The sequence below is a fragment of the Pipra filicauda genome, unplaced genomic scaffold, assembly GCF_003945595.2.
Source record: "Pipra filicauda isolate LSUMZ 115617 unplaced genomic scaffold, ASM394559v2 scaffold80_size11013439_pilon, whole genome shotgun sequence".
NCBI lineage: Eukaryota > Metazoa > Chordata > Aves > Passeriformes > Pipridae > Pipra > Pipra filicauda.
Genome location: NW_024104987.1, coordinates 10,515,692 through 10,541,766, shown reverse-complemented (window position 1 = coordinate 10,541,766; position 26,075 = coordinate 10,515,692). Strand labels below are relative to the sequence as shown.

The window sequence follows — 26,075 nt, the reverse complement described above, 5'->3', positions numbered from 1 at the left end:
CCCAAGTGGATTCCCCTCGGACTCTAAATAAACACTGACACTTAAGGAGCACCTCGGAGCTGAGCTGGGGTGGGCAAAGGGGGGGCTGGTGGCTGCCTGCTATCTCTGATAACCTGTGGGTTGTGGGGTGAGCTCTCCATCAGCTCCTGCCTTTGGATGGCATCTGGATGAATTATGGGAGGCAAACAATTCATTTCAAAGGATTTACAATCTCAGGAGGCTGGGTTTGGATGGTGCAACTAAATAAAGAAAGCTGATGACAGCCTGGTATCATCTCCCACACTGAAATAAAGAGTTCACTTCCTGACTTTTCCCTTCTCAAAAAAAAAATAAAATTAATTAAACTCTTTCCAGGCAGAAGGTTATCTGCAAACTTCCTGCACAACATCTGATTTGCAGAGGGGAGCTCTTGTTGGATCACTCAGAATGTGCCTGCAAGTGCCATCACTTCACTGGCTGTGCTGGGACCTGGATGTGGGTACAAAGTGCTGTCAGTCAGTGTAGGAGACGAGCCTGACACACACTCTGCCCATGTCCTTCTGAGTCACAGATCAGCCCTCAGGTGAGGTCCATCTGAAGCTCTCATCCCACTCCTCAGAGGTGGTTCCTCCAGTCCTTGTTGAGGCAGACCCATGATGTAGACTACAAGGCTGAAGGCCTCATCTTCAGACAGCTCCCAGAGGTTCTCTAGGTGGAAAAAGAGTCCTCTCCAGTCTCTGTTGAAGAGCACTGATGTTCCTACCAGCACACTGGACAAAGTGAGGGCAATTTGCAACCCATTTCCAGGCACTTTGAGTACAACCGTGTGTGCTGCACCAGGGCAAGGCTTGCTTTGTGATTTCCATCCTGTATTGAGTAAGACTTGCTTTTGTCTTGGGATAAAATGCCTTGGGTGAGAGGTTGCCACAAATCCCAACATTTCAGTGAAACACAACAGGCCCACAGGTTTCTCATCCACCCCAATTGCCTGTTGATAGACAGTCAGCTGCCTGGTGGCTTGGAAGGAGTCATTGCAGGTCACTGGACGTGTCTCCAAGGGTTCCAGGCAGGAACCCACCATTCAGTAGGACCTTGCTGGCTGCGAGCAGCTGTTTGCCACGTGTGCTGGCTGGCAGTGGGGGGATCTTCACTGCCCAGAGATTGTTAAAATCAGGCTCAAAATCTGAATAACAAAGAGCTGTAAATCTCCCAGAAGATAAGTCTTGTTCTTGCTCCTCTGATGCTTCCTGTGGGGCCAGAAATGCCACGTGTGCAGGCAGGAAATACCTACTGAGATTCTGGTGTTCCAGTCCAGTCTGGAACTAATAAATGTGGAAGCAGTTATGAAAATATGTCCCTTCATGAAATTAATAAAAACATATATCAGACCCCAGGCAGAGAGGTTCACGTTGGAGGTTAAGTTGTGAGTGGTGTCTGTCCCTGTTGGGACCAGCTCCCATGGCATGGGGGCTGGAGGATGGACAGGCAGCCACAGTGCCTGGTTTGCAGCAGCTGCTGGGTGCTCTCCAAAGGGATCTTCTGCTGTTGGGAAGAGCTTTGGTGACCCTGCACTACAGAAAACTTGATAATTGTGCGTGATGACAAAGTAACCCTCAGCAGCTGATCTGATGGGACTTGTTCTTCCCTCCTTGGGGTTTGATCTGTGAACAGCTCTGGACTTTCTCCCTGTATCCGCTCTCATAACCACATGCCAGAGACCACATCCTGGGAGCTGGCCTTGCCAAGCTGTCGGCTGCCCAGTTTTGATGGACAGTATTTAAGCTGGCTACGGGTGTTGATGGACATCTGGTTTGCCATGGACATGCCTGGTTTACCCCTGCTGTCAGCCGGGTTGAGGGCAATTCCCAAAACACATTCATGGGTTGAAGCTGTCAAGCTCTGCTGTTTACCATCTGCTTCTCCCACTCACTCTGCTGAAAGTTCACCCTTCCTGCTGATGGAGTTGATGATGAACATGGCAGGGCATGATGGACTTTGCATTGAAGGCAGGAGGGATCAGGGTGGGTTGGCACCACCACATTCAGCACCAGAGTCCACCAGCAGCTGCCCTTTCTCTACAGGCTTGGTTTGGGCAGTGAAAATTGGATTTTCAGGGAATTCATCTACAAAACTTCATCAGCTTTAACCAAACATGTCCCCCATTTCTCAGTGCCTTTAGAAACTCGGCCAGGGTCGAGGAGTTCTTCTTAGAGACAGCAAAAGACACATCACTACCATAAAGCAATGTTTTTCTGTTTAAGCCTTGGCTTCTAATATAAGGGCAATAGATTTTCTTTAAGGAAATAAATCCCCAAATTTGTTAGCATTGGCACAGCACAGTATTTTTCACTAGTCTTGTTTCTCATTACCAGCTGAATCATTTTAGCAGGGACTCTTCTAGAAATATTCGGCCTGAGTCAGATGCCTGATCTCAAACATTTCAGCCCAAACAGAGTCTGGCTATTTTTTTTTTTTTTACATAAAAGAGAATGAGTGTCTTATCGTTGGAAATTCCAGGTGGGTGTAAATGTTGTTGTTACCAACTTGGGCTTCAGTGTTGCAGAGAGTTGTTCTACTTTGCAGAACCAATGTTGACAGGGGGTCATCTCCAGGGCCTCCCGGTCCCTCGGGGATGTAGAGGTTTGGGAACTGGGCAAAGTGGGAAGTGAAGGGCACTTGGGGTGTGCATCATCCCCAGGGAGGTTCTGAGTCACTCTGATGACATCTCGTCTAGAACTTTTCCACAGAATGGCTATTTCTCAGGTTTTTCAGGCATGGAAAAGTCTTCTGTTCCCCAACCCATTTTTGTGCCAAGGGGAAAACGCTCTCAGTGTGTTTCTCCCCAGGACCCTTCTTTCTTGCTTCACCCACCTGTGCACTTTGGCCATTCCTTGCTCTCGGGGTGTTTCTCACGGGCGAAGAGAGGGGAGAGGCCTCATGGGGAGTAGCTCAGACTGTGAGGGGCTGCTCAGAAAGCCTTCAGGCCCAGCAGTGGGGGGGTCCCATCCCAGCAGGGATGGGGCTTTCCTTCCCCCACCACAGTGCACACTTGGTTTTGCTGCAGGCCAGGTCTGTGGCTCGGGGCCCGTGGGCGATGCCAGCCATAGCTGCATATTTTGTGGTGTGTCCACACACTTCCCTCCATCCTTTTGCTCTGACTGTCAGGAAAACCTGGGGCCTGGCACAGACCTTGTGTCTCCCCCTCACAGCCACAACCCCCTGATGGATTTCCCCTTGCTTGAGCAAACCAAGCCAACTTCCGAGCCTGCTCCTCACTCAGACTCAGCAGCTCACGCAAATGAATTTTCCTGAGCAAACGTTTCTGTTCAGTGTCTGGCTGGGCCTGTGGTGGGTGGCACTGGGCCACACGGGAGGGCAAGCAGAGCTGGGTCTGGGCACTCTACTGATGGCTCCAAGCTCCTGGGGCTACACGTGGTGGTTCCACTCTGCAGGACTTTGTCACCACCACGGCTGGTGTTCACCCACGTTTGGCCATTCTGCTGCAGCAGGCACGGACAGAAACCCTCTCCCCCACATCCATAGCCCTCAGGAGAGATCCCTGCATGCCACACCACCTGGGATCACTCAGCAGGCACAGCCCTGGCAACCCAATGCACAGCAGCCTGTGCTGGACCGGTGGGCTCCAGTGCCATGTAGTGGTGTGGGAGCTCATCCAGCAGCTCCAAGTTCATGCCCAGCTGCTCCAAAACCTCAAACCAGTTGCCAGCAAGCTTGAAGAGACACTGTAGGGGACCAGGGATGCCCTCCTGCTGTCTCCAGAGGGGATTTCTCTTTACCTCCCAGTCCAGCAAGCAGACAGGTCTCTGGCTGCCTTACCTCTATTGTCTCCTCTCTTTGATTTAAAGGTGGCTCTTTCCTTGACCAGTGTGGTCCTCAAAAATAAGATCCCTGAAGATATCTCCAGGGGTGCCCTGGGAGCAAAGCCCCCTCCCAGATGGGTAAGGACAGGGTGCCCTCTCAGCAGCCAGGACAGTGCACGCAAGGATTGCTCTGCAGAAGAGAAATAATGGCTCAGGCTGAACTAGCAATTTTCTAGAAAAAAGAAACTTATTTGGGAAAAGGACGATTTTAAAGAGACTGAGACTGTTCATAAATTCAAGTCAAATTTAGAGATTACTTTCAGCCTCTGGGTTCTTCTATCCCCCCCTTTCCCTTCCCCCCTTCCCCCGAATTATTGTTTGCAAAAATTAAAACAAAATGTTTTGGGGCTTTCGTTTGTTTAAAAAGCAATTTGCATTTTGAAAATTGCCAAAATATAAGCTTTGGGAGGGTGGGGTCTTTTGAAAGGGCAGCATTGTCATTGCTGAATGAAAACCACGGAGAGGAATGCGTCCTGGGAGACACAGGGCACTGGGACATGGGGCCTGGGGGACACAGCAGCAGCACAAAGACCACAACCACAGCTCCCACCACACAGCTCCAGCCTGTGCTTCCATTCATGTATCTCCTTTCGTTCTCCCAAATGGAAAATCCTGCCCACCTTGACCTTCTTCGGGTGATTAATTTGACCGAGTTGCTGTTTTCAATGTGGAGAAGATTCTGCGGTACTTTCTTCAGCCGGGTCCAAACCACAGCTTTCCCCTTTTCCACTCCAGCCTTCTCCAAGTTTCTGAACATCTGTGTTTAAATGAAACCTGGTTATTCATATCGGAGCCTGGCAGCTCAGGTAGAGACAGTCTGATGAAGCTCTGTACATCTGTGTGCAATAAAGCAAGCGAACAAAAGGCTTGTGAGGTCCTTGGCAAGAGGGGAGAAAGAGGAGAGCAGGAGACAGCAGCACTGAGCTTAGCTGAGCAACTGCAGCCAAACCCTTTCATCAGAGAGGTCTCAGCACCTGGCCCATGTTTTGCTCATAGCTGGGTCTGCAGCCCATGCAGGGGTGTCTTCTCCCCCAGGTGAAAAGCAAAGCGTGGGGTGTGAAGGTGATGCCAATACCGGGAGGTGATTTTTACTACATCTGGCAAAGGCATTCATAGAAAGAAAAGTTGGGTTGCTAAAGAGCCACTTAGTGTGGCAGGGAAATTCCAACCAAGAAGCAGTGGCTGAAAATTAAAGCCAGGCCAAGTCGTGTTAGGAGCGAGGCAAAACTCTTTAGCACAGTGGGGGATTAACCTCGGGTGAGGGAGAGGGAGGGCGGGATCCGCCTTTCCCGAGTGCCTCTGTCCAGGGAAGTGTGGCCGGGTGAGCCACACGCCCTGCCCACCATGGGGAGCACCCAGGGACTTGTACAGGTTGGGAGATGGGATCCAAGAGCATCACGACCTGCTGCTGGGTCCACAGCACCTCTGCACCTCCGGGTGATGGATCCCATCCTGACGTGTCCCAGCAAGGACTTTCTGATGCCTGGATGGGTCATTTACTGCATTGCCCCAATTCCTCTATCCCTATGTGCTATTGTCAGGAGAAAACAGGATGGCTATCTTCCTTCAATCAGACCAAACCTCTCCCACTGGGCATCTGCAAACACATCAGGCTGCAGACGGAGCTTCCATCCAGCCCTGGCTGGTGGCCAGGGGTGCACAGCACTGGCCACTCAGGACCCAGGCACTCAGGGTGAACACAGGAGGCAGTAATTTCAACTAAAACCACTCTCCCTGTGTCAGTTTGGCCACTTCTGTTGGCAGAGACAGGTGGATCAGGAGGGGGTGGATGATGGCACTGCAGCTGTGCGCTAGGAGGCAATCAGTGTCCAGGCGTGTCCTCTGTGCCTTGAGAGTGCAGGTGGAAGGAGGAGACAGAACAAAGGCTGAGCTGATGGAGCCAAAAAAACCTGAGAAGTCACAGTGGAGGGGTGGCTGTTGCTCCCAGGCTGCTTGTTGTGCTTGTGGGAAGCTCACAGGAAGGTCATGCTGCTCATGGAGATGGGCTGGACCAGCCCACACCTTCTCCCAGCTCATTCACTTCCTCCTTGGAGGGTTTATACCCCAAGGCCTCCACAATATTTAGGTTGTTGATGCTTCGTGAGGACAGGGATGGCTGTTTCGGGGAGCTCCTTGCAGCATCTTGTGAGGTTCAGCTTCTTCCCTTCTTCAGACACTGGATATTCCCATCCCTGGAAGATCAACGTAAAATTGATCCCAGGAGCAGAGCTCTGAGCTGCTCTGCACACTCCACTTATTCCTCCACATTCCCGTGCAGCTCTGCTCTGGTGGGACCAGCAGAAATATTAGCAAAGAACTTGAGAAAATCCCAAGAGTCCTGTTTTCCTGGCTTTGCAAAAACATTTCTGCTTATCAAGCAACCCAAAGAAATGCGAAGATTTTCAGTCACTCTTCGTGTGGGCTCAGCTTTGAATTTTAAAAAGGGATTTGCCAATGCAATCTTGCAAAATACTTGAGTGCCAAGTCCAGCTCTCCTAAAATACAAGTTTTAGGAGGAGGTGAGCTTTCACTCTCTGGGGAAAACATGCATTTCTGACAGATTCAAGGAAGAACTAAGTCTTTTGTGAGGCCATGCCACCCCCTGGAGAAATGTCTCCTCTTGTTAATCAACAGGGACTAAGTCCTGTGGTTTGTAGCACCAAAGGCAGAGCTGCTCATGAGCCTTAAGGCTTTGAACGATGGAGATGTGCCCATGTGGTCACAGGCTACAGCAGGGATGACCAACCCTCAGACTGAGGCATCTAAATCTCTTTTTTCCTCTGCTTGAGCTGAGTCCTGAGGCTGTGCCATTGATAAAGGTGTTGCCTTGGGATTTAGGTACAGCCAAGAGATCATCCTTCATGTCACAGCCCTGGTTAATGGCTGGGGAGAGGTTCTGCCTTGAGTGAAGGAACCAGCCCTTGGCTCTGCGCCTTCTGCACGCCCAGAAAAAGGGTTTAATCTCAACATCTTCATTCACCTCCGTAAAACAAGGATTTTACCTTCTGAAAAACAAGGATTGGGACTCTAAAAACTTCACCTCCTTCCCAGAAGCTCAGCTCGTGTGTTCTGCAGGGCAAGAATCACCTCTAACCCCCTATTTTTACTGCGTGTGGTGGAGCCATCGTGGTGGCTGGGGCTGCTCAGCACGTGTGAGACGAGGAGGAACCAGAGCTGAGCAGCTGCCCCAGCAAGGCACAGCATGCAGCTCTTCCTGAGGCTTAGATGGGAGGGGAAAAGCCTCCAAAGAGGGCACAGAAAGCGCCTGGTGCGTGCTCCTGTGCTCCTTTTAGCTGCAAACAGGCTGTTAAAGCGCAGCATCAGCACATGTGTCTGTGGGACTGGCCAGATCTACACAGCAGCCATTCCCTCGGGATGCAGGAGCGGTGTCTCCGGTCTCCTTGATGGCCATCTCCTGTTTCAGGAGTTGACAAATGCACCCACGGGCTGCTGGGCTGATCTAAAGGAGAGGTAAACCGCGGTTCAAAGCCGTGGCCCCGCTCAGTGTCGGGAATCTCACCCCCTCCCGGCCGGCAAACCGCTCCCGGGACGCTCCTGTCACCATTGGCACGTCGGTGGCTGCTGCTCCTGCTCTGCCAGCGTTTGGCGGGGACCTGAGGCTTGGCCTCACCACGCCAGCTGCAGGAATTCCGACTGCAAGGCACGGAGAGAGCAGGCTCCATCCCACTGGCTGGATGTGGATGGAGGATTTCGCTTTTCCCTTTCCTTTCACGTCTGGTGTCAGCTGGGAGTTGTTCCTGATGAATAATGCGGAACTGCACTGTAATTTTCTGGGTTGAAATTCGATAATTAAGCAAATATAGCATGTCTTTGTGTTGGGCAAGCACCATAAGGTAAACAGGAAGGAATGAGGGATTAAGATGTCTCTGCTCTAAAGGAAGGTGACAAGCCCAGAGCCGTGACACCTCCGTGCCGAGCCGAGAGGCCCAGCTGTGGCCTGGCATGGCACAGCTGCATTGTTCAGGGGTGAAGAGCAAATAAAAGCAAGGGGAAAAGAAAACAAGCTATAAAATTCTCAGCAAAGCACAGAGCCCCAGCAACTGCCTCTTGATGTCCCCGTGACAGCTCTGGGGAGAGGCAGGCGAGGAGTCGGGCTTTTGAAGTCCTTAAGTTGTCCTTTGCAAAGGCCCCCTGTTAAAATAGTGCCTGTGTTGACATTAGGCTGCATATGGTGGAGGAATTGGACATCTCAGTCACAGCACATGCAATCAAAGCACTGGGGGACTTCTTGGTATTTGGCTAACGGGGTGTCAGGCCGGCCCTGCCCCAGGCGGGATGGGGGATGCCGAGGCAGAGGTGAGGTTTATCAGCATACCTGAGGCTGCAGATGAGTAACAGAGCCTGTGGCATGGAAAGACAAAGAAGAAACCAGCTAGGAAGGTCTTGAAATGGTATTTCAAGAGCTCAAACACACACGTGTGTCAGAACTGGTGAGAGTGGGAATACCGGGAAGGTCGGGCAGGTGATGATGGAAATGCCCTTCCCGCAGGGGTGGGCAGAGGGGGTTCCTGAGGTACTGGGAAGTGAGGGATTTCATGGAAGTTTGGGGGCCTTTGTGCTGAGCAGTAGCACAATACAAAGTGAGAGTGGGTGAGAAGGGAGAGAGTGGTGCTTGCATGGGACAAAGTGCTTGTGACAGAGCTGGAGGAGGAGTGCGGGGGGCTGTGCTCTGTTCCCTGACCATGGATGGGCTCCCGGTCCTCACAGCCCTGCCTGCACCCAGATTCTAATCCACATTAAGAGCAGGGAGAGGCAAAGGCACATTTGCTGCAAGTCAGGATAGTGAAATGAGGTCTTAGTGATCTCAGCTTCCCCTCCAGAAAGCTGGACTTATCACATAGCCTTGGTCAGGAGGGGGTATGGGTTAGCAGCTGCACCAAAGCATCCCACCCTGTGACACCCCGCTCTGACAGGGCACACTGGGTGCCCAGCCCTGCTCACACAGGCTCCCCTGGGTTTGGCACCTCCGTGGCCGGGCACAAATGGTGACAATCTCCACTCTTTGCCTCTCTCAGCCTGCAACTGCAACCTGCACGCCCGGCGCTGCCGCTTCAACATGGAGCTGTACAAGCTGTCGGGGCGCAAGAGCGGCGGCGTCTGCCTCAACTGCCGGCACAACACGGCGGGGAGGCACTGCCACTACTGCAAGGAGGGCTTCTACCGAGACCTCAGCAAGCCCATCTCCCACCGCAAGGCCTGCAAAGGTACCGGGGTCGGGCGTGGGACAGCCGGGACCCCGCAGCTCCTTCCCTTCCAGCCCCTTCCTGCAGCTCCTGCTCCCGCAGGAGCCAAACTCCTCCTGCTCCTCCCTCTCCCAAACCAATTTGAAATGACTTTTCTTGCCGTTTTAAATTGCTTTTCTTGCCCCCACGTTCCCTGATACCACCTCTCCCTGGTCTCCTCCTGGAGAGGACGGGGCCATCGAAATACAACAAATCCTCACTGCTGAGAATGACTTTATTTCAGTGTTTATCAGTTATCACGTGCTTCATCTGCTAACCTGGTCATCACACATGTAAAGTGCATAAAATCCCAGGTATGGGGTCAGATGTAGCATCTGTATATCAGCCTCCTCCGAATACCCTTCTCCAGCTCCCCCACTCCACCCTCGCCCCGGCACTGCTGGGGCACAGGCAGCGCTTAACCCACGCACAGAACATGTCACTCCTCGGGACGAGGAGGGAACAGTAAAAAGGGAAACAAGTTTATTTTGAGCTCGGAGTTTTTTGAGATTTCCTCGTGTGGATGTGGAGGCGAGCTGGGCTTCAGCTGGGGCGGGAGCAGCAATAAGAGCAAATCCTGCAAATGAACCTTTTCCGCTCTCAGCTGGGGGAGACGTAAATCCTGAACCTGAGGTGCAGTGAAAGGAATCAAGCAAACATTCAAAAGCCAGACTAGAGAATGCTGGTGTTTCCCACAGAAATCTTCAGCTCTTTTCTCTCTAAAGACTCATTTCAATAAGAAATGAAAAGCTTTTTGGCCTTAGCTGGGTATTTTTGGCTGGAAAGTTTTGAGTCTTCAGCATTTTAATTTTTAATGAAAATGCTGCTTCTTTATTTTTTTTTCCCCACTGAAAACAGACACTTTTTGCCAAAACAGAAAAAGAAACCACTTCTTTAGATAGTCCTATTCCTCCCTTTTCACCCTGTAAAAACTATTCCAACGAGATATTTTCGACCCACCCTGCACTGAGGCTCCTAACCAGCTCCAGCTGATGTGTGGGCTGCTGGGAACCCCATCCATGGGCCTGGGCGGCAGAGGAGCTGCCATTTCAGGATGCAAGGAGCCAGAAGAGAGGGGTGTTGAGGGGCTGAGCCACTTCCATGCCAGCCCCAACAACCCAGAGGGACCCCAGCTCTGGCAGGGAGCTGCATGCTATGAGTGGAAATGCCTTGTCTCCCCATCCTGAGAGGATCTGTGTCAGAATAAAGTCAGCATTTCTGCCTTCACAGCCAGGTCACTGATGAAATAACAGTGAAATAGCAGTGAAGGAATGTTCAGTTGGGCCAGTCAAATGGAAATGGTGAAGGTGTGGGCACTCCTTGTGGGATGCATGTGGGCATCCATCACCCTCCATCAGCAGCACTGCTGCTGTCCAGAGCCTGATTCCTGTCTACCTTCCTTCTCCCCAGAAAGGGTTTTGGGCTGCCCCGCTGGGAAGAATTCTTGCCCTCCCCAAGGACAGTAAACTCCTTCCCAGGGCTGTGGTTTCTGCCTCCCCAAGGACAGTAAACTCCTTCCCAGGGCTGTGGTTTCTGCCTCCCCAGCATGGGGACTTCTGGGGATGTGGTGTGATTTGGAGGAGAGGAGGGCTCTTTGTCAGCCATGGGCTCACTGTGCATCCATAGGAATTCCAGTCCTCTGGGATCAGCACAGGGAGCATGGAGCAGGGAGGGGATGCTTGGCTGGAGGGTAGGATGGATTCCATCTCCTGCTTTTCCATCCTGGGAAAATGCAGTCTCTGCCCTGTGTTGGCAGTGATGTCCATGCTTAACCCTCTCTTGACTGATCCTGGCACTTCCCAGGACCGTCCTCATTCCTGCTTTTCCCAGCTCTCCTCCCTGGCCAGGCAGCCTGTTCCCCTTGTCCTGCCCATCCCTCCTTGCTGTTCCCTGGCCCTTCACTCTGCTGACCTCTCCCTGGCTGACAGCACAGTGGTCCTACCCAAAAACACAGCTGGGTGGTACCTGCAGGTGGGAAACCTCAGAGCTGCCTCAGTTTCCCCAGGAGAGCACTGGGAATTCAGGCACTGGCCTCCATGAGGCCCTCCACAAGAATTTTAGGCTGAATTTCCCAGTTGCTGGGTCATTCACTCTATTAAATGCTCTTTGCAATTGTCCTTCTCTCAACCTCTGCCTTCTCAAACTGCTCCTGCACTTCAAATTGGAGGTGGCCAAATTTAAATACTTCTCCAGCCCCCCATGGTTTGTAACAGATACAAAGGTATGTGATAACTGTGCTGAGCAGCTTGCAGCCTATGAGCAGGATTTCACAGTACTTGTTGGGTTATTGTTGGTGTAATCCACTGTTCTGTACCAAAGCAGCAAAATGAAGTTTCCTACAGCACAGGCATTCCTTTGAAAACTCGTTTTCCTGAGGTCTGTTTATGACACGGTGGAGGTTCATATTCCCTCTATTTTTCTTTCCCAATTCTGGGCTTTTTCTGAAGGAATTGCTGAAAACAGGCATGTTTAAAAAACAACCCTATCATCTAACAGCTTCAGCCATCTCACCATTGATAACAATATTCATTTATCATCTCACCAAACCAGCTGACAATGGGCAATCCTCTCCCAGAGCCTCATCTTGACCACATGTGTTTCAAATTGAGGAATTAACCATTCTGAAGCATCTGCCATCTCCCTCACCACTACCTGCTGTCTGCTCTCACCCACCAGACTGCTTTCTCTGTAAGACTTGAGTCTTTCAGCCATCACATTGCTCTGATTGTGTTCCACATGTAACAAATTTAAATAAATGCATACAATAGAGCCCTGGTGCCCTGGGAGCTGCCAAGAGCACGTGACACACTCACCTACCCTGGCAAGTGTGTGAGCTCACAGCAAACACCCCATGAAAGAGCTGCCAAGGAGATTTTTGTACTAATTCAACTCCTTTATTCAGCCTAACACACACATCCAGCTAAAACGCCTTTCACTCACATTCCTCATCTCCCACTCCATCCTATACAAGAGGTTATGCACCTCAACTCGTAACACATCTAAGGTTAGAAAATTAGAGAGGCATTCTTTTCAATGCTTGGGTGGCTATTTATGCAAAAATACAACGTTGCAGAAATGTTTGCACAAGGTCTACTTAATTTCAACTTGGAGAAAAAGAGAAATCCACAAATTTTGCACGTGTTCATAGGGCACAGCGTGAGGCTTAGGCAGCAAAAGGTGAGCAGAAAGCAGAGCTGGGCAACACCCTCCTACCCATCACAGGGCTGTTTGGCTTTCTAATAGCCAAACCTATAATAACTGCTAAATTATAGATTTTTTTTTTTAATGATCTGAAGTTGTCTCAGCAGCACAGATGAAGGCATAAGAAGCTGGGCTTTAAGGATGACTTTTCCCTGATGGTTAACGGCAATGCAGCTGTGCCGTGTAATTCACCTCTGCGTTTGCTTCCAGTGGTTTTCTTGCAAAAATGATAAAAGCAAAGAATTTGTCAGTGCCCAGAGATGCCCTGTCACTGAGCCACACAAGGCAGGGCACGGCACGGAGTCTGCAAACCACATGCAAAGGAATTGATGACAGATGGAGCGGGGATATTGCATGAAGTGGCAACGCTGGGTGAGCGCCAGAGCCTGCCAGGCTGGAGCTGGGGCTGGGGCTGGGGCTGGGGCTGGGGCTGGGGCTGGGGCTGGGGCTGGAGGAGTGTGGCTGCTGTGGGTGGGTGGTCAGGCAAACCCAGGGACAGCAGTTACTCAAGCCAGGGCTCGGGTTCCCCTGGTGTTTTGAGGTCAGACCCCAGAGCTGATCTCTGCGTGGCCCCATCTGGGGACTCTGGGGCTGGAGGAGTCCCGTGGCCCTGCTGCTCCTCCACCGGGGGGATGGATGGGCTCATCCCAGAGGGCAAGGGAGCAGGATGCCCTTTGCCCTGGACACATCAACCCCCTGGTGTTGCATTGACCCTTTAGGTGTGGGGGCTGTCCAGAGAAGCAACAAAGCTCCAGATATAAGAAATTTTGCACGTTCGTCTTTTAAGACAGACAAGGGTGAATTGTTCCTTTCTCACTAGTTTTTGAGAAAGCACGAAGAGTTCCCAACACACCAAAGCCGTGCTTCCAGTTCCTTCTGCTTTCCCTCTGCTCCAAATGATGTTGCAAGTGAAATTCCACATCTGGGTCCTGCAAACCTTCGTCCGCCCCGCTCTGTCGTGGGCCGCCGTAAATCAGGGCCCTGGTGTTATTTCTTTTGATTAAACTCCCTCCTGATATTTGCCAGATTATTGGCACTAATGTAATTCTATTGGAGCAGAGAGTCTGCAGGATTTTATAGCCCGGCTGTAAAACAGCTCTGCACTTGAGGGAGAGGCTTTACACACTTTTTGATGAAAAGATGACAAATGATACACGTTATGAATGCACTTGTGCTGAGGCTGCCAGTGTAAACCCCTTGTGGAGGGGCAGGATTTGGCACCTGGAGAGGTCACATTCATTAGGACTCCATGTTTTGGTAAAAAATGGGATTGTCTGATTCCCTGGTGCTGCCACAGCTCCACGCCTGTGCAGAGCCTGGCAGGTTTTCCATCTGCACTGAAGTACTTAATGGCTTGTTCAAACCCCAAAAGGCACTCCCAGCCTACCTGCCCATCCTGCCTTGTAACCACAAAGGGTCAAGCCTTGACATTTTCATTTTGGAGGCAGTTTGGGTCAAAGCAGAGGGAAGGTGAGTGCCATCCCCATGGGCTCAGCCTCTGATCCTTGATTTCATGGGTGCAGATACAGGTTTTCTTCCCACCCAGCTGCAGGCCCTGAGTGGGGGGGACTAACACAGTCGAACCCCTTTGGCTCCCGGTGCTGCCTGGAGAGGGGAGCAGAGCCTCTGGTGACAGGGACAGTGGGACGAGTCCCCGCCTCTCTCCACTGACTATAGAGGGAGCTGCGTGACCAGCTTAGAGCTGAGAGCTCATTCCCACGAGGCTGAAGCCAGGGGAGATGGAACCTCTCCTTGCTGCCCAGAGCCCCACTGGGAATTTGGGGTGCAGAGGGCAGTGGGGATAAACCCCACCTTAGACAGCAGAGTCTGACAATGGGCTCCCTGCCATCAGTGTGCTGGTGTCCCACTGGTGTCCCACGGGCCATGTGCAGGACAGTGAGATCAGTCTGTCCGTGGTTTCAGTTGTGGTCAGCACCCCTACACCCTCAGAGATGTCCCTGCCATCATGGTCCCCAGTCCACACCCAGGTGGAGGTCAGGCCAGCTCACAGCTAACACATCCCACACATAGGGATGGCCTGGCTGGATCCTCTACACCAGGGCTCCAGGGACAGCAGGGCCACCAGTGGTGACTCCTGACAGGGCTCCTGTCCCCAGCCTTTCCTTGTCTGCAGTGAGTACCTGCTCCCCAGGCACCCTCCCATCACTGCAGGGAGCCCATCCATGCAGGAGATGTGCCCTTGGCGTCCACCTTAGACAAGGGTGAAGTGCAACCCAAGAGAGATGTTCCCCTCTCCAGAGCAACCTCATTTTGATGCCCATCTCCAGTCCAGCTCAGTTGTTGTTTCAAGGCAAAGTCCAAGGCAATACTTTCTAGGAATTCACACCAGTGAGTTGTCCTTAATTACCAAACTTCCTTCCCTTCCTCCTTTTCTTCCTCTTTGAAGACCAGCTGGAGCTACTGTTCAGATGAGAGATGAGCCAACTCATAGTGCTGGTAGGGCTTGGGTCGAGTTCATGTGTCAGGGCTTGGTCATCTCTGAGAAATCACATCACTGGAGAAAGTCCAAATTCCAAGGCATCGATCTGCCAAGCACAGACTTCCATTTCTCCACAGGACATGCCCTTCCACTGCCACGGGAACAGATTTCTAGCTGCTCTTCCATTCTGCATTTGTTAGTGGCCGTGCCTTAGTCACTTCCTTCCCCAAGGCCCCAGAAGTCTTTATATCGATATTACTCCAAGTGCCGAGAGCTGATTTATGGTTTCTACATCTAAAACTTGTCATCAGCAACCCCCAGGCACACACAAATCAGTTGGGGAAGGTTTATGGAAGTGCAGCTTTGAGCTGTCCGTGCTCACGGGTCGCTATGGGGGGGTGTCCTGGGGCAGCTCAGGAGTTCCAGAGCCACTGCCACCAAGTGCCACCTCCTCTGTGGCACCCCCAGGACCCAGGGCAGAGCTGCACCATTCACCAACTTGGGCTGGGAGGGTCCCAGAGCAAAGAAGGGACATGAGTATTACAGAAACTCCTAAACTGTTTTGCATTTGTAGTGTGAAAACATGGAAGAGGAGTGTTTTTTTTTTTTCTTTTTCAAATGAATAATGAAGCTCAACACAAGGCATCTACCTGGCCATTCCAGCTTTTTAAAATCCATAATTTTAATCATGTATGGTTCTCCATTTTAGTGCAAATTAGCTGGGATGAAGGTAAACTCCTGCTTTCTGGTCTTCCCAGAAATTCATCACTGATTTTTTCCTCTCTCTATCTTCTGATCAGGGCCACCTCCCACAACACAACAAAGTTTAAACAGATATTTGCTTTCAGTGGGGGATATTTTAGGCAGTCCAGGATTGAAACCTGGATGCTTGGAGAGAGCAGAGAGGACCTCAGACCTCCCTCCCAGCCCCAGGGGCTGGCAGAGCACCAAGGGGCATTGCCACGAGTGAGGAGGCTCTGCCACCCACATCCCAGATAAAAAAATGCATGTGCTGGGAGTCTCTGCTCTGCTACAATCTCTGGAAGTTGGCTTTGAAGGTCATTAACCAAAAAAACAACAAAAGAAAGAAAATTAAAAAAAAAGAAAAAGAAAAAAAAAGGAAAAAGAAGAGAGAGGGGTTTGTCTGTTTGCCTGTTGTTAAGGTCAGAGCAAAATCACCTCCATGCCAAAAATTTCCCTAAGCTGCCACTGTCTTCTGGCTCCAGGGAAGTCAAGAATTCCACATATTGCTCCCACCAGGCACTTTTGCTGTGGGATATGACTCCCCTGCCAGCCAGGACTCCTGGGACTGCTCTGGGCAGGCCCTGTGCACCTTGGAGGAGGGGACTGCTGCTTATCTGGGCCCTGGTTCTCCTCCAAAGAACCACGCTGGTACTTCCAGAGCCCTTTTCAGCAGAGCTCCCCTCTCTCCCAGGAATCTTTTGGATTTTGTTGAGCTGGTACAACTCCCTTGCATTTAAAGGTAAATTTGAAACAAACCTGATTTAGGGAAGGGGAGGTGAGGAAGGGACTTTTGACATCTTCAGATGGGCTGGGAAAACATGTGGACATAACCAGGACACCAGTTCATGGGTCAGGGGCCTGACCTGCTGCACAGAGCCCGGAGTGGGGCCCTGCTGTCTCCACTTGGCATTCCCAGCCCAGCCAGGAGCTCCTGCTCCCAGGGGAGATGCACTCAGGGCCCCAGCACGTTCTGTGTGTCACAGCCCTGGGAATGCTCTGTCAAACCAGGACCCCAAACACCACCCCCCAGGAGAGGGACACCCCCAGGTGAGCTGGGTTAGAGATCCACCTCCACCTGCATCGCTTTTGGTACGGGAGGGGAGGAACAGCCCAGGGAAGGGATGAGCTGAAAAAGGGAAAGAGGAAAGGGTAAAAGCCATGGCAGAACCTGCCAGCACTGTGTGGGGCTTGCAGGGTTCAGGGCAAGACACTCTGCTGACTCCAGGGAACCAAAAGGTGTGATGAGGAGGATGGAGGATGAAGGAGGCTCCTCCAGAGACCCTCAGAAGGACCTTGAGTCTCCACAGCAGCCTAGAAATCACCCCCCAGCACCTTCAGAGGGGAGATATAGCTGACAGCTGAGTCCCAAATCCATGTTAGGCACTTGGATGATCCAGCTGAATCGGAAAATGTAGATAGTTGATTCCCTGACAAGAGCTAGCTCTGCATTCCTGAAAAATCACATCCTGGCAATGCTGGTGCCCAAAAGGAGTTTTATTGGCTAAACTGGGGGCCAACCATCTTCAAAACTGTGGCTTGGGTTTGGTTTTCCAGCAGAGATACATCCAGAAGCAATCCTGGAGGGCAGGTTTGGACTGTGGTTTTTCAGAAGTGATGGCATGCGACACAATAGAGGGGAATTTGCACCCTAATTAAGAAATAAAACCAGACTAAACCCCAGTTCTCCGTAAGTCTCAGACTACGAACAAAAGTTGCTAAATTCACTTGCATAGCCAGACTTCTGCATATCTCCAAGACAGAGGAAAGACAAGGAATAATTTGCCTTCTCCACAAGTGTTTTCAAACTGTTGAGATAATTTCCTGCTTCAGACCAGTTCTCCAGACTGGAAAGTCCTCCAGGCTCTCAGATCCTGAGAATTAAACCAAAGCTCTGTCCTGCTCATCCACACACTCTGGTTTTCAGCATTGTAAAACAAAAAGGCTTTTTTTTCTGGTGGAAAAGGAGTTATTTTCCACTTAAACATAGGCTTCTTGGAGCATTACAAATTAGTGACTGGGATTTGTGCCCCGAGAGCTCTCATTGCAATTTTCCCCTGCACTTGAGGTGTTGGGGGCTCTCCTCACTGTGGATACTTCAGTGTCCCATAAGGGCCATGCACACTGAAGGGATTCCCCTCTGCAGAGCTTTTCCTAGAGTTTCTCTCTCATCTTCTCCACTGCCTTTTTTTCCTGAGGCTTGTGGCAACCTCATTATCTCTGAAACTTTTGCTCTGCTGCCAGATTTGACTGAAACACTGTTAGTGGGAGAATACACTTGTAGGAACTTCATTTCCTCAGAAGCCATGCTAAAAACACATCAGGAGGAGAAAAGGTTTGCCTTTTTTTTCCCCCCTCAAAATTAGTATTTTCTAACACTCTTTCCCCTGCAATGTCTCCCATGAAAGCAGGATGAGCTGTATTTTGCTTTAGAGTCATGTGCCCCACTAAGCTGCTCTTTGCCTGGCCAGAGCTTTCCCTGCAGGTCTTAGACCAGACTTGACATCTTTTGATGGAAAAACAAAAGGGATAACATCCTCCATGACAAAACCCAAGCCCTGCCAGCAAAGCAGGGAGAAGCAAGCCCCGATGCTTCATCCCGGGGTGTCTCAGCATCCCTGGCTGAGAATCACCCAAAAGCCGGAGCTCCCAGACGACGGGGGAATTTCTAGCAACTTTTTTAACGAGGGAATTTTCGAGCATTTTGGAGAGTGCTGCCATAATTGTCTTATTGTCTGTATCTCTAATGCCTGCCCATAGTGTGCCTGCCCAAAAAGTGGATTTATTGCCGTGGTTCAAAGCCCCCTCCGGATTAGCGGCGACTCCTGCTCAGTGGAGGCTTTGTGGGCCCGTCTGTTCCTTGTTATGGAGAAGACAAAGACAAGGTCTAATCTGTGAAATTTGGCCCAAACTGCAGGGCGCCAGAGCCCTTGGCTTCCCCGGGTGCCAGTTCAGGAGGAAGAAATGGGAGAGCCCTGAGAAGCGGCGCAGGAGGAGGGACGCTGTGGAACACCAAGAGATTATTTGGCTTCGCCCGATAAAAGGAGGAATTCATGTTCTGCTGGCAAGAAACCTTTAATTCCTAAGAGAATGTGCTGAGGGACATTGTGCATGAACATGATCCTTTGGAGAGCTAAATCCAGTTCACAATATCGCAGACAAGCCGACGATCTCCTTGCAAAGCAGTTAATAGTTAATATTTAAAGTCATTATTAGTATTCAGGGTTAACACAGAGACATTTCAACCTCTGCTTCTGGTTAAGCAAACTGGCTGGGGCCAGGCTGGGTGGGTGCACAATAAATACCACAGTTTCTCTTCCCCATGACATAAATCTGTGGGATTTGCAGGACGTGCTGCCCGTGGTGGAGATGCTCTGGCAGTGGCTGTGGTCTCCCCCATCCCCACAGGGTGCTGCCCTCAGAGCCAGCAGCACTCAGGTGCACAGAGATCAGACCAGACTTTCCTCATCCATGGACAAATAACTGGGATAGGTCTCCAGAGGAAAGAGAGCTGCTTGTTTTGAATTGATTCCCCAAAGACAGGAGCCAAAGCAAATCTCCTAAAATAGCCTGCCCAGGTCAGGACTTTGTGACAGTTTCAAGGGGTCATCTCTGGGATGGATTATGGATACCATGGGAGAGCTGGACCCACCCAAGGAGTTCTCACACCTTGCATTCCCTGGGCAGAAATGTCCAGAGGAACCAGGATCTCAGTATCCAAGTTACTAAAGACAGTGGAGCAGGAAAAAAATATCTCTACAACAACAACAGCGAAAAGCTCATTTAAGTAATAATATTGGAACTAAATACTAATACTAAATACTAAAGCATAAGGCTGAGATATGGTTACTGCACCAGGTTGTGTAATTGAGGCAACAGGCAAATTTGAGCTGTTTTGACATTTCGGTGTTTAAAATACTGCTGGAATCAAAGAGAAGGGATTTGAAAGAAATCTGGGTTTGGGGCATTATTTTTTTTCAACAGAAATTTTCTGTAGCCACATTTTTCACTCCCATTGAAGTCTTCAGAGGAGAAAAGAAAAGCAACCAAAGGGAAGCAATTTTTGGCCGTGATTCTGGAAAAGCACTTTAAAGCGTGGGCAAACATAAATGTGCACCTAAGGCATCTGGGCTATATGAGACATGAATTCATACTTAAAATTAATGTGATTTCTCAGTACAGGGAACTTCATCAGTGACCATTGTAAATTAAGGTGTTTCTTTCCAGTCTGATGCACTGTTGGGTCACTGCTCAGTACAGAGGTCACGCTTTGGGCAGTTGGATCTGGAAGCCCTGCGAGGTGTGTGATCATGGCAGACCCAGTGTGACAAGAGGAAATCTGCACACCTTGTAGAATCAAAGCCTTTTTTCTCAGTCAAAAGGATTTTTCGTCATTCTGAAAGCATCCCAAAGACACAGCTCCCCTGAAAGCAGGAAGATGTTAATTCTCCAAAAATGCAGGTCTTTTCAGGTACCTTCTCTATAAAGGTCACACTTGAGGAGAGCTAAGCCTGGAGATTTATCCCTCTGTTTACCTTTCAACACACGTGTGTGGGGGAAGATTAGCAGCTGGGAATACCTCCGACCAAAATTCAGAGGAGGAAAAATATTTGCACTTTTGTCATGCTATTTGTCAGCCTTCAGCGGGGCAGAGACACCCTGGCAAGTTCAACCACTTTCCCAGGGTGTTTTGCATCCTTCCATGAAAGGCCCTAAGATTTGCTTGCAGGTATTTTTTCGTCCCAAACCTCAGCTGAGGCACAGAAATGTGTCCCTGCCTGTGCTCGGGCGGGTGATGCTCTGCCTCAGCAGGTTTGTACATATAATAGTGGCTTGTCTTGGAAGCTCCAGACAGAGATATAAAACTCCAAGACAGCCAGTTCTGCAAGAGCTTGGCCCCAGGGGAAATCTCCTCCTAACTGCAGGCAGTTAGTAGCTGGCTTGGAGCGCTTATATCCGTATATATATTAATCCCAGCTAATGTAACTACAGATGTTCTCATTCATAGCCCTATCTAATCCTGTTGGGCCCTTGCCATGGTGTCTCGTAGCATGAGTTCTACGAGTTAATTACGTGCAGTGCAAAGAAGCATTTCCTTTTATCATTGAAAAAGGTTGCCTTTTAAACGCCTTGAATGTCCCTTTGTCCCCGTGTTTTAAGGACCAGTGAAGAGGAGCACCTGTCTGACCTTCTCGGCGCTCAGCGTTGCTTGGCACCCCTCCATCGTCTCTTGGCAAGGCATCCCTAATCTTTTCCGTCCTCAGATGGGTGCCTCTCCCTGCCTTTCACTGCAGTTCCCCAGCTGAGGACGTGCTATTGATTTCTATAGTGCCATGATATTACACATTCACTGTTACTCTCTACCCCTTTCATAACACAACCTCCCATCTTGTGGCTCTTCTGAGCTCCGTTGCAATCAGCCAGATGTTTCATTGACTCCTAGATCTTTTCCTGGAGTGGTTGCAGTTAATTGGGACCCTTCAGTGTGTATGAGCCATCCTGTTCCCTCCTTCCAATTATGCAGCCTTCTGTGCACCGGATTTTGGCTGCTATCCCCTCATCCATTCGGCCAGTTTGGGTCTGTCTCGCAGAAGACCAACACATCTGGACTAGCCAAGTTGCAGGGGGTCACCTAGAAATGCTTTTAGCTCCCTGCTTTCCACTCCATGATTATTTTATAAGAAAAATCAGCTTTTATGAGCAGAGGCACCCCCACTGCTACCATCAGTGCCCATTAAAACCTCACCATAGATTCCTGCTCCTTGTTTCCTCCTCCACAGCCACGTTTTCGAGCAGCAAATAATTTCATTTTTCCCTAGAAATTCCTGATCATTTCTGCCACATCAAAGATTTTTCTTTAAGATTTTCTGAAAGAACTAGATCCTGATGGTTATTTCCTTCCCCCAGTGCTCTGTGGACTAACAGACTGCAGACCTCCTGTTTTCTTGCACCGACATAATTCCTCTTTGCTCCTCTCTCATCTCATTGCACCCTTGCACCCTCCTCTGTGGGGTGATCCTTTCAAGCAAGGCATGAGGATACAGTAGAAAAATAACTTCTTATCCCCCTTATAATCCCCAGTCATGTCCCAGATACCCTCCTTTCCTGATCAGGGAGCTTTCCTCAGCCCTGGGGCCCCAAGGGCTCTGCTCAGTGCAGGGCACTGCTGACCCTCTGCATCGTGGTGGGTGATGGACAGATTCTTGCACTCAGGGAAGTTGAGGCCTGAAAAGCCATTTTGTGAGTCCAAAGGTGCCCATCAGGAAGGCCATGGGGATGCCAAAGGGGGCGTTGGCACCAATCACACCCCCACTGTGACTCTACTGCAGTCTTTCCTCAATTTGGCGTTACAGCCCAAAGGAATTTGGACCGTACCAGAAAAATCAGCATCAAGCACCAGCAGCCCAGCCACTCCACGGCTGGGGAAGGAGAAGAGCCTGTAATTGCTGGCTGCCAAGTGTTTGCACTGGCCAGGGAACTGCAAATTACCTTTAATTGCTCCTAATTGCTGGCGCTGGTTCAGTTTCTCTAGGACAGGGACGGCAAATACACATCTGCAGACACCGCCTAGACCACCTCCTGCCTCCCTGCGCCACGAGGGCCGAGTTGCTGCTGATTCAGAGAGTTTTCTGGAAGATAGACAAGTCAGAGTGGGGTCAGGCTCTGGAGGAGCCGGAGTGCTCTGCCCGGGGCAGTGGTCCCAGACACGAAGGGTCCTGTGCGCCAACCAAAAGTTGGGGCCTGGTGACACAAAGCACATCCCTCCACTCAGAGGGGATTTACCCCACCGTGTGTCAGCATGAGCTGTCAGAGATCAGCCAGGGCTTTGTCCTGGTGACACATCCTGGACCACGAGCTGGTGAGTCCCAGCTCCTCCATGACTTGCCTACTCTGCAACCTTGGGCACATCACACGTGCCCGTGGGGACACAGGTGACACTTGTGTGCAGAGCCCTCACAGGAGCCCAGACTGGGGAGAGAGGAGACAACCTCAGACAGATACGGCTGTAAAAATAACCCAGCAGCTCCGGACAAGCTGTGCCGAGGCATTACCTCATGAGGGAAGGAAGCAGCAGCATCGCTATTTATTTATGTGGTGTCCAGAGGAGCGCTCTGTGCTCTGCAGCCCGGCCTCCAAGAACCTGATTCTGTAAATCTTACTCATCACCAAGGCTTTTTTTCCTCCCTTTCCCTCTCTCGTCCAAGCAGTCCCACTGAAATCGGTGCAATCCGCTCACATGGGGGAGGATTACTCACAGGATGGGGGTTTGCAGGCGATGCCTGAAACCAGCGCAGCCCCAGAGGGGACGCCTGAAACATGAGGCATGTTCCTCCCCATCCTCCTGCCCTTTGCCTCTTCTTGTGTAACCCTTCCCTGATTTGCTTGTTTTTGTATTAACTCCTGCCTCTCTGCTCTTCTTTAACTCTTTTCTGCCCTGGCTCTTCTTCACTCTTTCACTTAATGTGTTTTTATTTCCTCTCCCCCAGCCTTGTCAAAGCCATCCCCTGGGGCTGCAATGGGCAGGTTTTCCCACCTAAACATCCCTCTGCTCTCTGAGCTCATCACCAGCCACACTCATTTCATGTTGAAAGTTTTTCAATCAAAATTAAGTTTAGAAAAGCAAATTTTCTGCTGTGGGCAGCAAGCAGCAAGCAGGGACAGCTCACAGCAGGGGAGAGAGCAGGACCCTTAACCAAAAAAAACAAATCAGAAGTGTTAGGAAAAGAGGAGAAAAGAAGCAAAAGCGTTGTTGGTTTCTTGAAGGGTTTTTTTCCTCTTGCATGTGAAAAAATCATCAGGTTTTGGCAAGGCTCCATCTCTTCCCACTCAAGACTGGTGGAGTCAGGGATGGCAGCAGTTTGTTGGTGCTCTGGGAAGGGCTGCACAGGGATGGGATGCCCCACGCAGGGAGAAGGGGAAATCCTGGTGCAAGGAGGCCAGAGGCACAATCCAAACCCCGCTGGGAGGGGGGTCAAACTGGGAGCTGCTGGTACAGGGAAGCTGGAGCAGGATCGTACTGGGGTGGGTTGGAGGGAAGCTCCAGCCAAACATCAAAGCTTGGACACCAACACAAATGAATGTGGGATGTGATTTGTTGTCCCCAGATGAGGCAGATTTAGGGTGTCTCAGAGCTGGGGGGTTGCAAGACAAACCAAGAGTCACTGCAGGGTCCAGAACAAACCCTCATGGGAGTGGTATGCCCAGTTTGGGGGATCTGGGGGTGTTTTAAGCCACTGGAGCCCATGGAGACGCTTGTACTGGTCCTGACCCACAGACCAGCTCCTTCCAGATTTTGGGCAGTGGGACACATTTTCCCCCAAACCCCCTTTCTAGCAGGCAGCTCCCCTGAGGGGCAGAAGGAGAGCGGGATCAGTGCTCCCCTGGGAGGGATTTGGCTGGCTCCTTCTTGAGGATGCTGCAGAAGAAAAGGAAAGCTTTCCTGCTTTCCTGCCTCTCCCTGCCACTGCTCAGCAGGGGCAGACCACAGTCTGGCACGGTGCTTGCAGCTCTTAGAAATCAGGGCTGTTAACAAATGTGCGAGGCCGTAATCCTTTTGGAGCAGCGATGATAACAAGCCCTGATGCCTTTTTTTTTTTTTGGTGTTTTTTTTTTTTTTTGGCTTTTTTCTTTCTTTTTTTTTTTTTAACCAAACAGCTGCGCCGGTAAGTCCCACTGTGGGAAATGAGATGGTGAATGTTTTCAAGTGCAGTATTTACATCCCCTGCCAAACCCTTCACATCTGCCCAGCTCTGCCGTCAAGCCTCCATCCATCTGGCCGGGAACAGCAGGTCCTCCAGCCTGCCTGCATCCCACAAGGGCATTTCCTTCCTGCTCCCTCAGTGCCAGCTGCCAGGGATGCTGCTCAGCAGGGAAGGGCTCGAGCAAAAGCACTGAAAGGAGGAGGGTGGCTGGTTTGGTTTTTCTTGTAGTGCACGTGAAACGAATTCCCAACATCTCTGAAAGCACTCGCTCCCTGCCTGAGATCTCATATGCTGAAGGGGCAGTGAAACACTCCTGGGTTCTGTCCCTCTTCCTTACAGTCCTGCCACTGCTCCTGGGAGCCTGAGGGCGTTTGAAGCTGCTGGGGTGGGGGCAGCGGGTGCTGCTTTGCCTGCTCCCCTCCTCTTTGAGTGCTGCAAACTCTTGATCCATGAGCACTCATGGATAAGGCAGTTGTGTTTCCTCTCAGGCACACGGTGTGACTCTGGGGGATGGGCCTGTGCAGGGCTAAGAGTTGGCCTCGACGATCCCTTCCAACTCGGTGTACTCTGTGATTCTGTGCCCACGGGTGGGTGTCCCCACGCTGCCTCCCCAGGGCTGTGCAGCACCTGAGACATCCTGGCTGCGTTTCCATCCCCGCAGCGGGATGGGCTGTGGCAGGGCCACCCTCTCTCCGGTGCCATCCCCTCTGTGCCCAAGTAAGGGCCTCCACACCCCCTCTGCCGAATGCCACCTCCGTTCCAGGTCAGTGCGGTCGCTGGCTGGGTGGGATGTTTGCCGGCGGCAGGAAAGGTGGAGCCACGCCGGGATTGCTCCCCGACCGTCGCCTGTGCCCGCTCTGCTCTCCCCTGACCCTCTTGTTGTGTGTTCCCCCCACAGAGTGCGATTGCCATCCCGTGGGTGCCGCCGGCCAAACCTGTAACCAAACCACGGGCCAGTGTCCCTGCAAGGACGGTGTCACCGGCATCACCTGCAACCGATGCGCCAAAGGCTACCAGCAAAGCCGCTCTCCCATCGCCCCCTGCATAAGTAGGTGGATCACTCTTTCAGTGTCTGTAGATTAGAGATATTAACCCTTAAAAACCCGCAGGAGCCACTGCCCGTGTTGGGAGGCTGCTTAACCCTGTCACGACCGTGCCAGTGGGCAGTGCTCGGGGCATGGAGCTGCCTGGGTTCCCCTGCCATCTGCACTGCCCACAGGAGGGAACATAGCCCAGGATCCAGCACTGGCTTCCAAACAGCTCATCTGCCTCATTGGCTGGGCTGTGTGGGTGCAGTTACAGACCAGTTTGATGGTAATTTGGTTTTGCTTCATGGAGTAAAGGTGCCTCAAGAGCACATTTATTTTTGGGTACCACATCAGGTCTGGATGCTACAGCAGATCACTACAAACAGGATTTTCTCTCCAAAAACAGGTTGTGCTGCACTGACACAGAGCTCAGATCAGAGGAGCTGGTTTGGTGAAGTTGCCATCACAGTAACACAGTGATAGCACCTGGGTTGCTAAAGGGGATCTTGCACTCACACAACCCTCCCAGAAACAGAGGCTGTTTTATTGTTTGCTTCCTTGGGCTTGCTTTTCAATTTGCCTTCCCAAGGCTGCTCTCCTCCTCTACTCTTCAAACAACAGCAGGGAGCACCCTGGTACAGGTACAGCTCCCAAAGTGTCTCCACTGCAGCATTTGCTCTGCAAACACCCAGATCCCCACTCAGCCCCTGCTGAGCTCTCACTGCCCAGGCAAGGTGGGCTTTGGCCTGGTGCTCCTCTCTGCTGCCTGTTGGGTTTGCTGCTGTTGGATCATTCAGTGGCTCATGCACCTTGTGAGACATCTCCCCCCACCCTAACGAAAGGAAGCATCAAAATTAGTG

At 51.1% G+C, this 26,075-nt stretch overlaps 1 protein-coding gene across 1 annotated transcript in view; it reads left to right on the top strand.

Annotated features, from left to right (window-relative positions):
• The window catches only part of NTN1 (netrin 1), a 98,225-nt gene that overhangs the window by 44,672 nt on the left and 27,478 nt on the right, over positions 1-26,075 (top strand). Inside the window, exons 2-3 of the mRNA XM_027742292.2 lie at positions 8,897-9,085; positions 25,086-25,235. Coding sequence (XP_027598093.1) covers positions 8,897-9,085; positions 25,086-25,235 — 339 coding nt within the window. The remainder of the gene's footprint in view (positions 1-8,896; positions 9,086-25,085; positions 25,236-26,075) is intronic.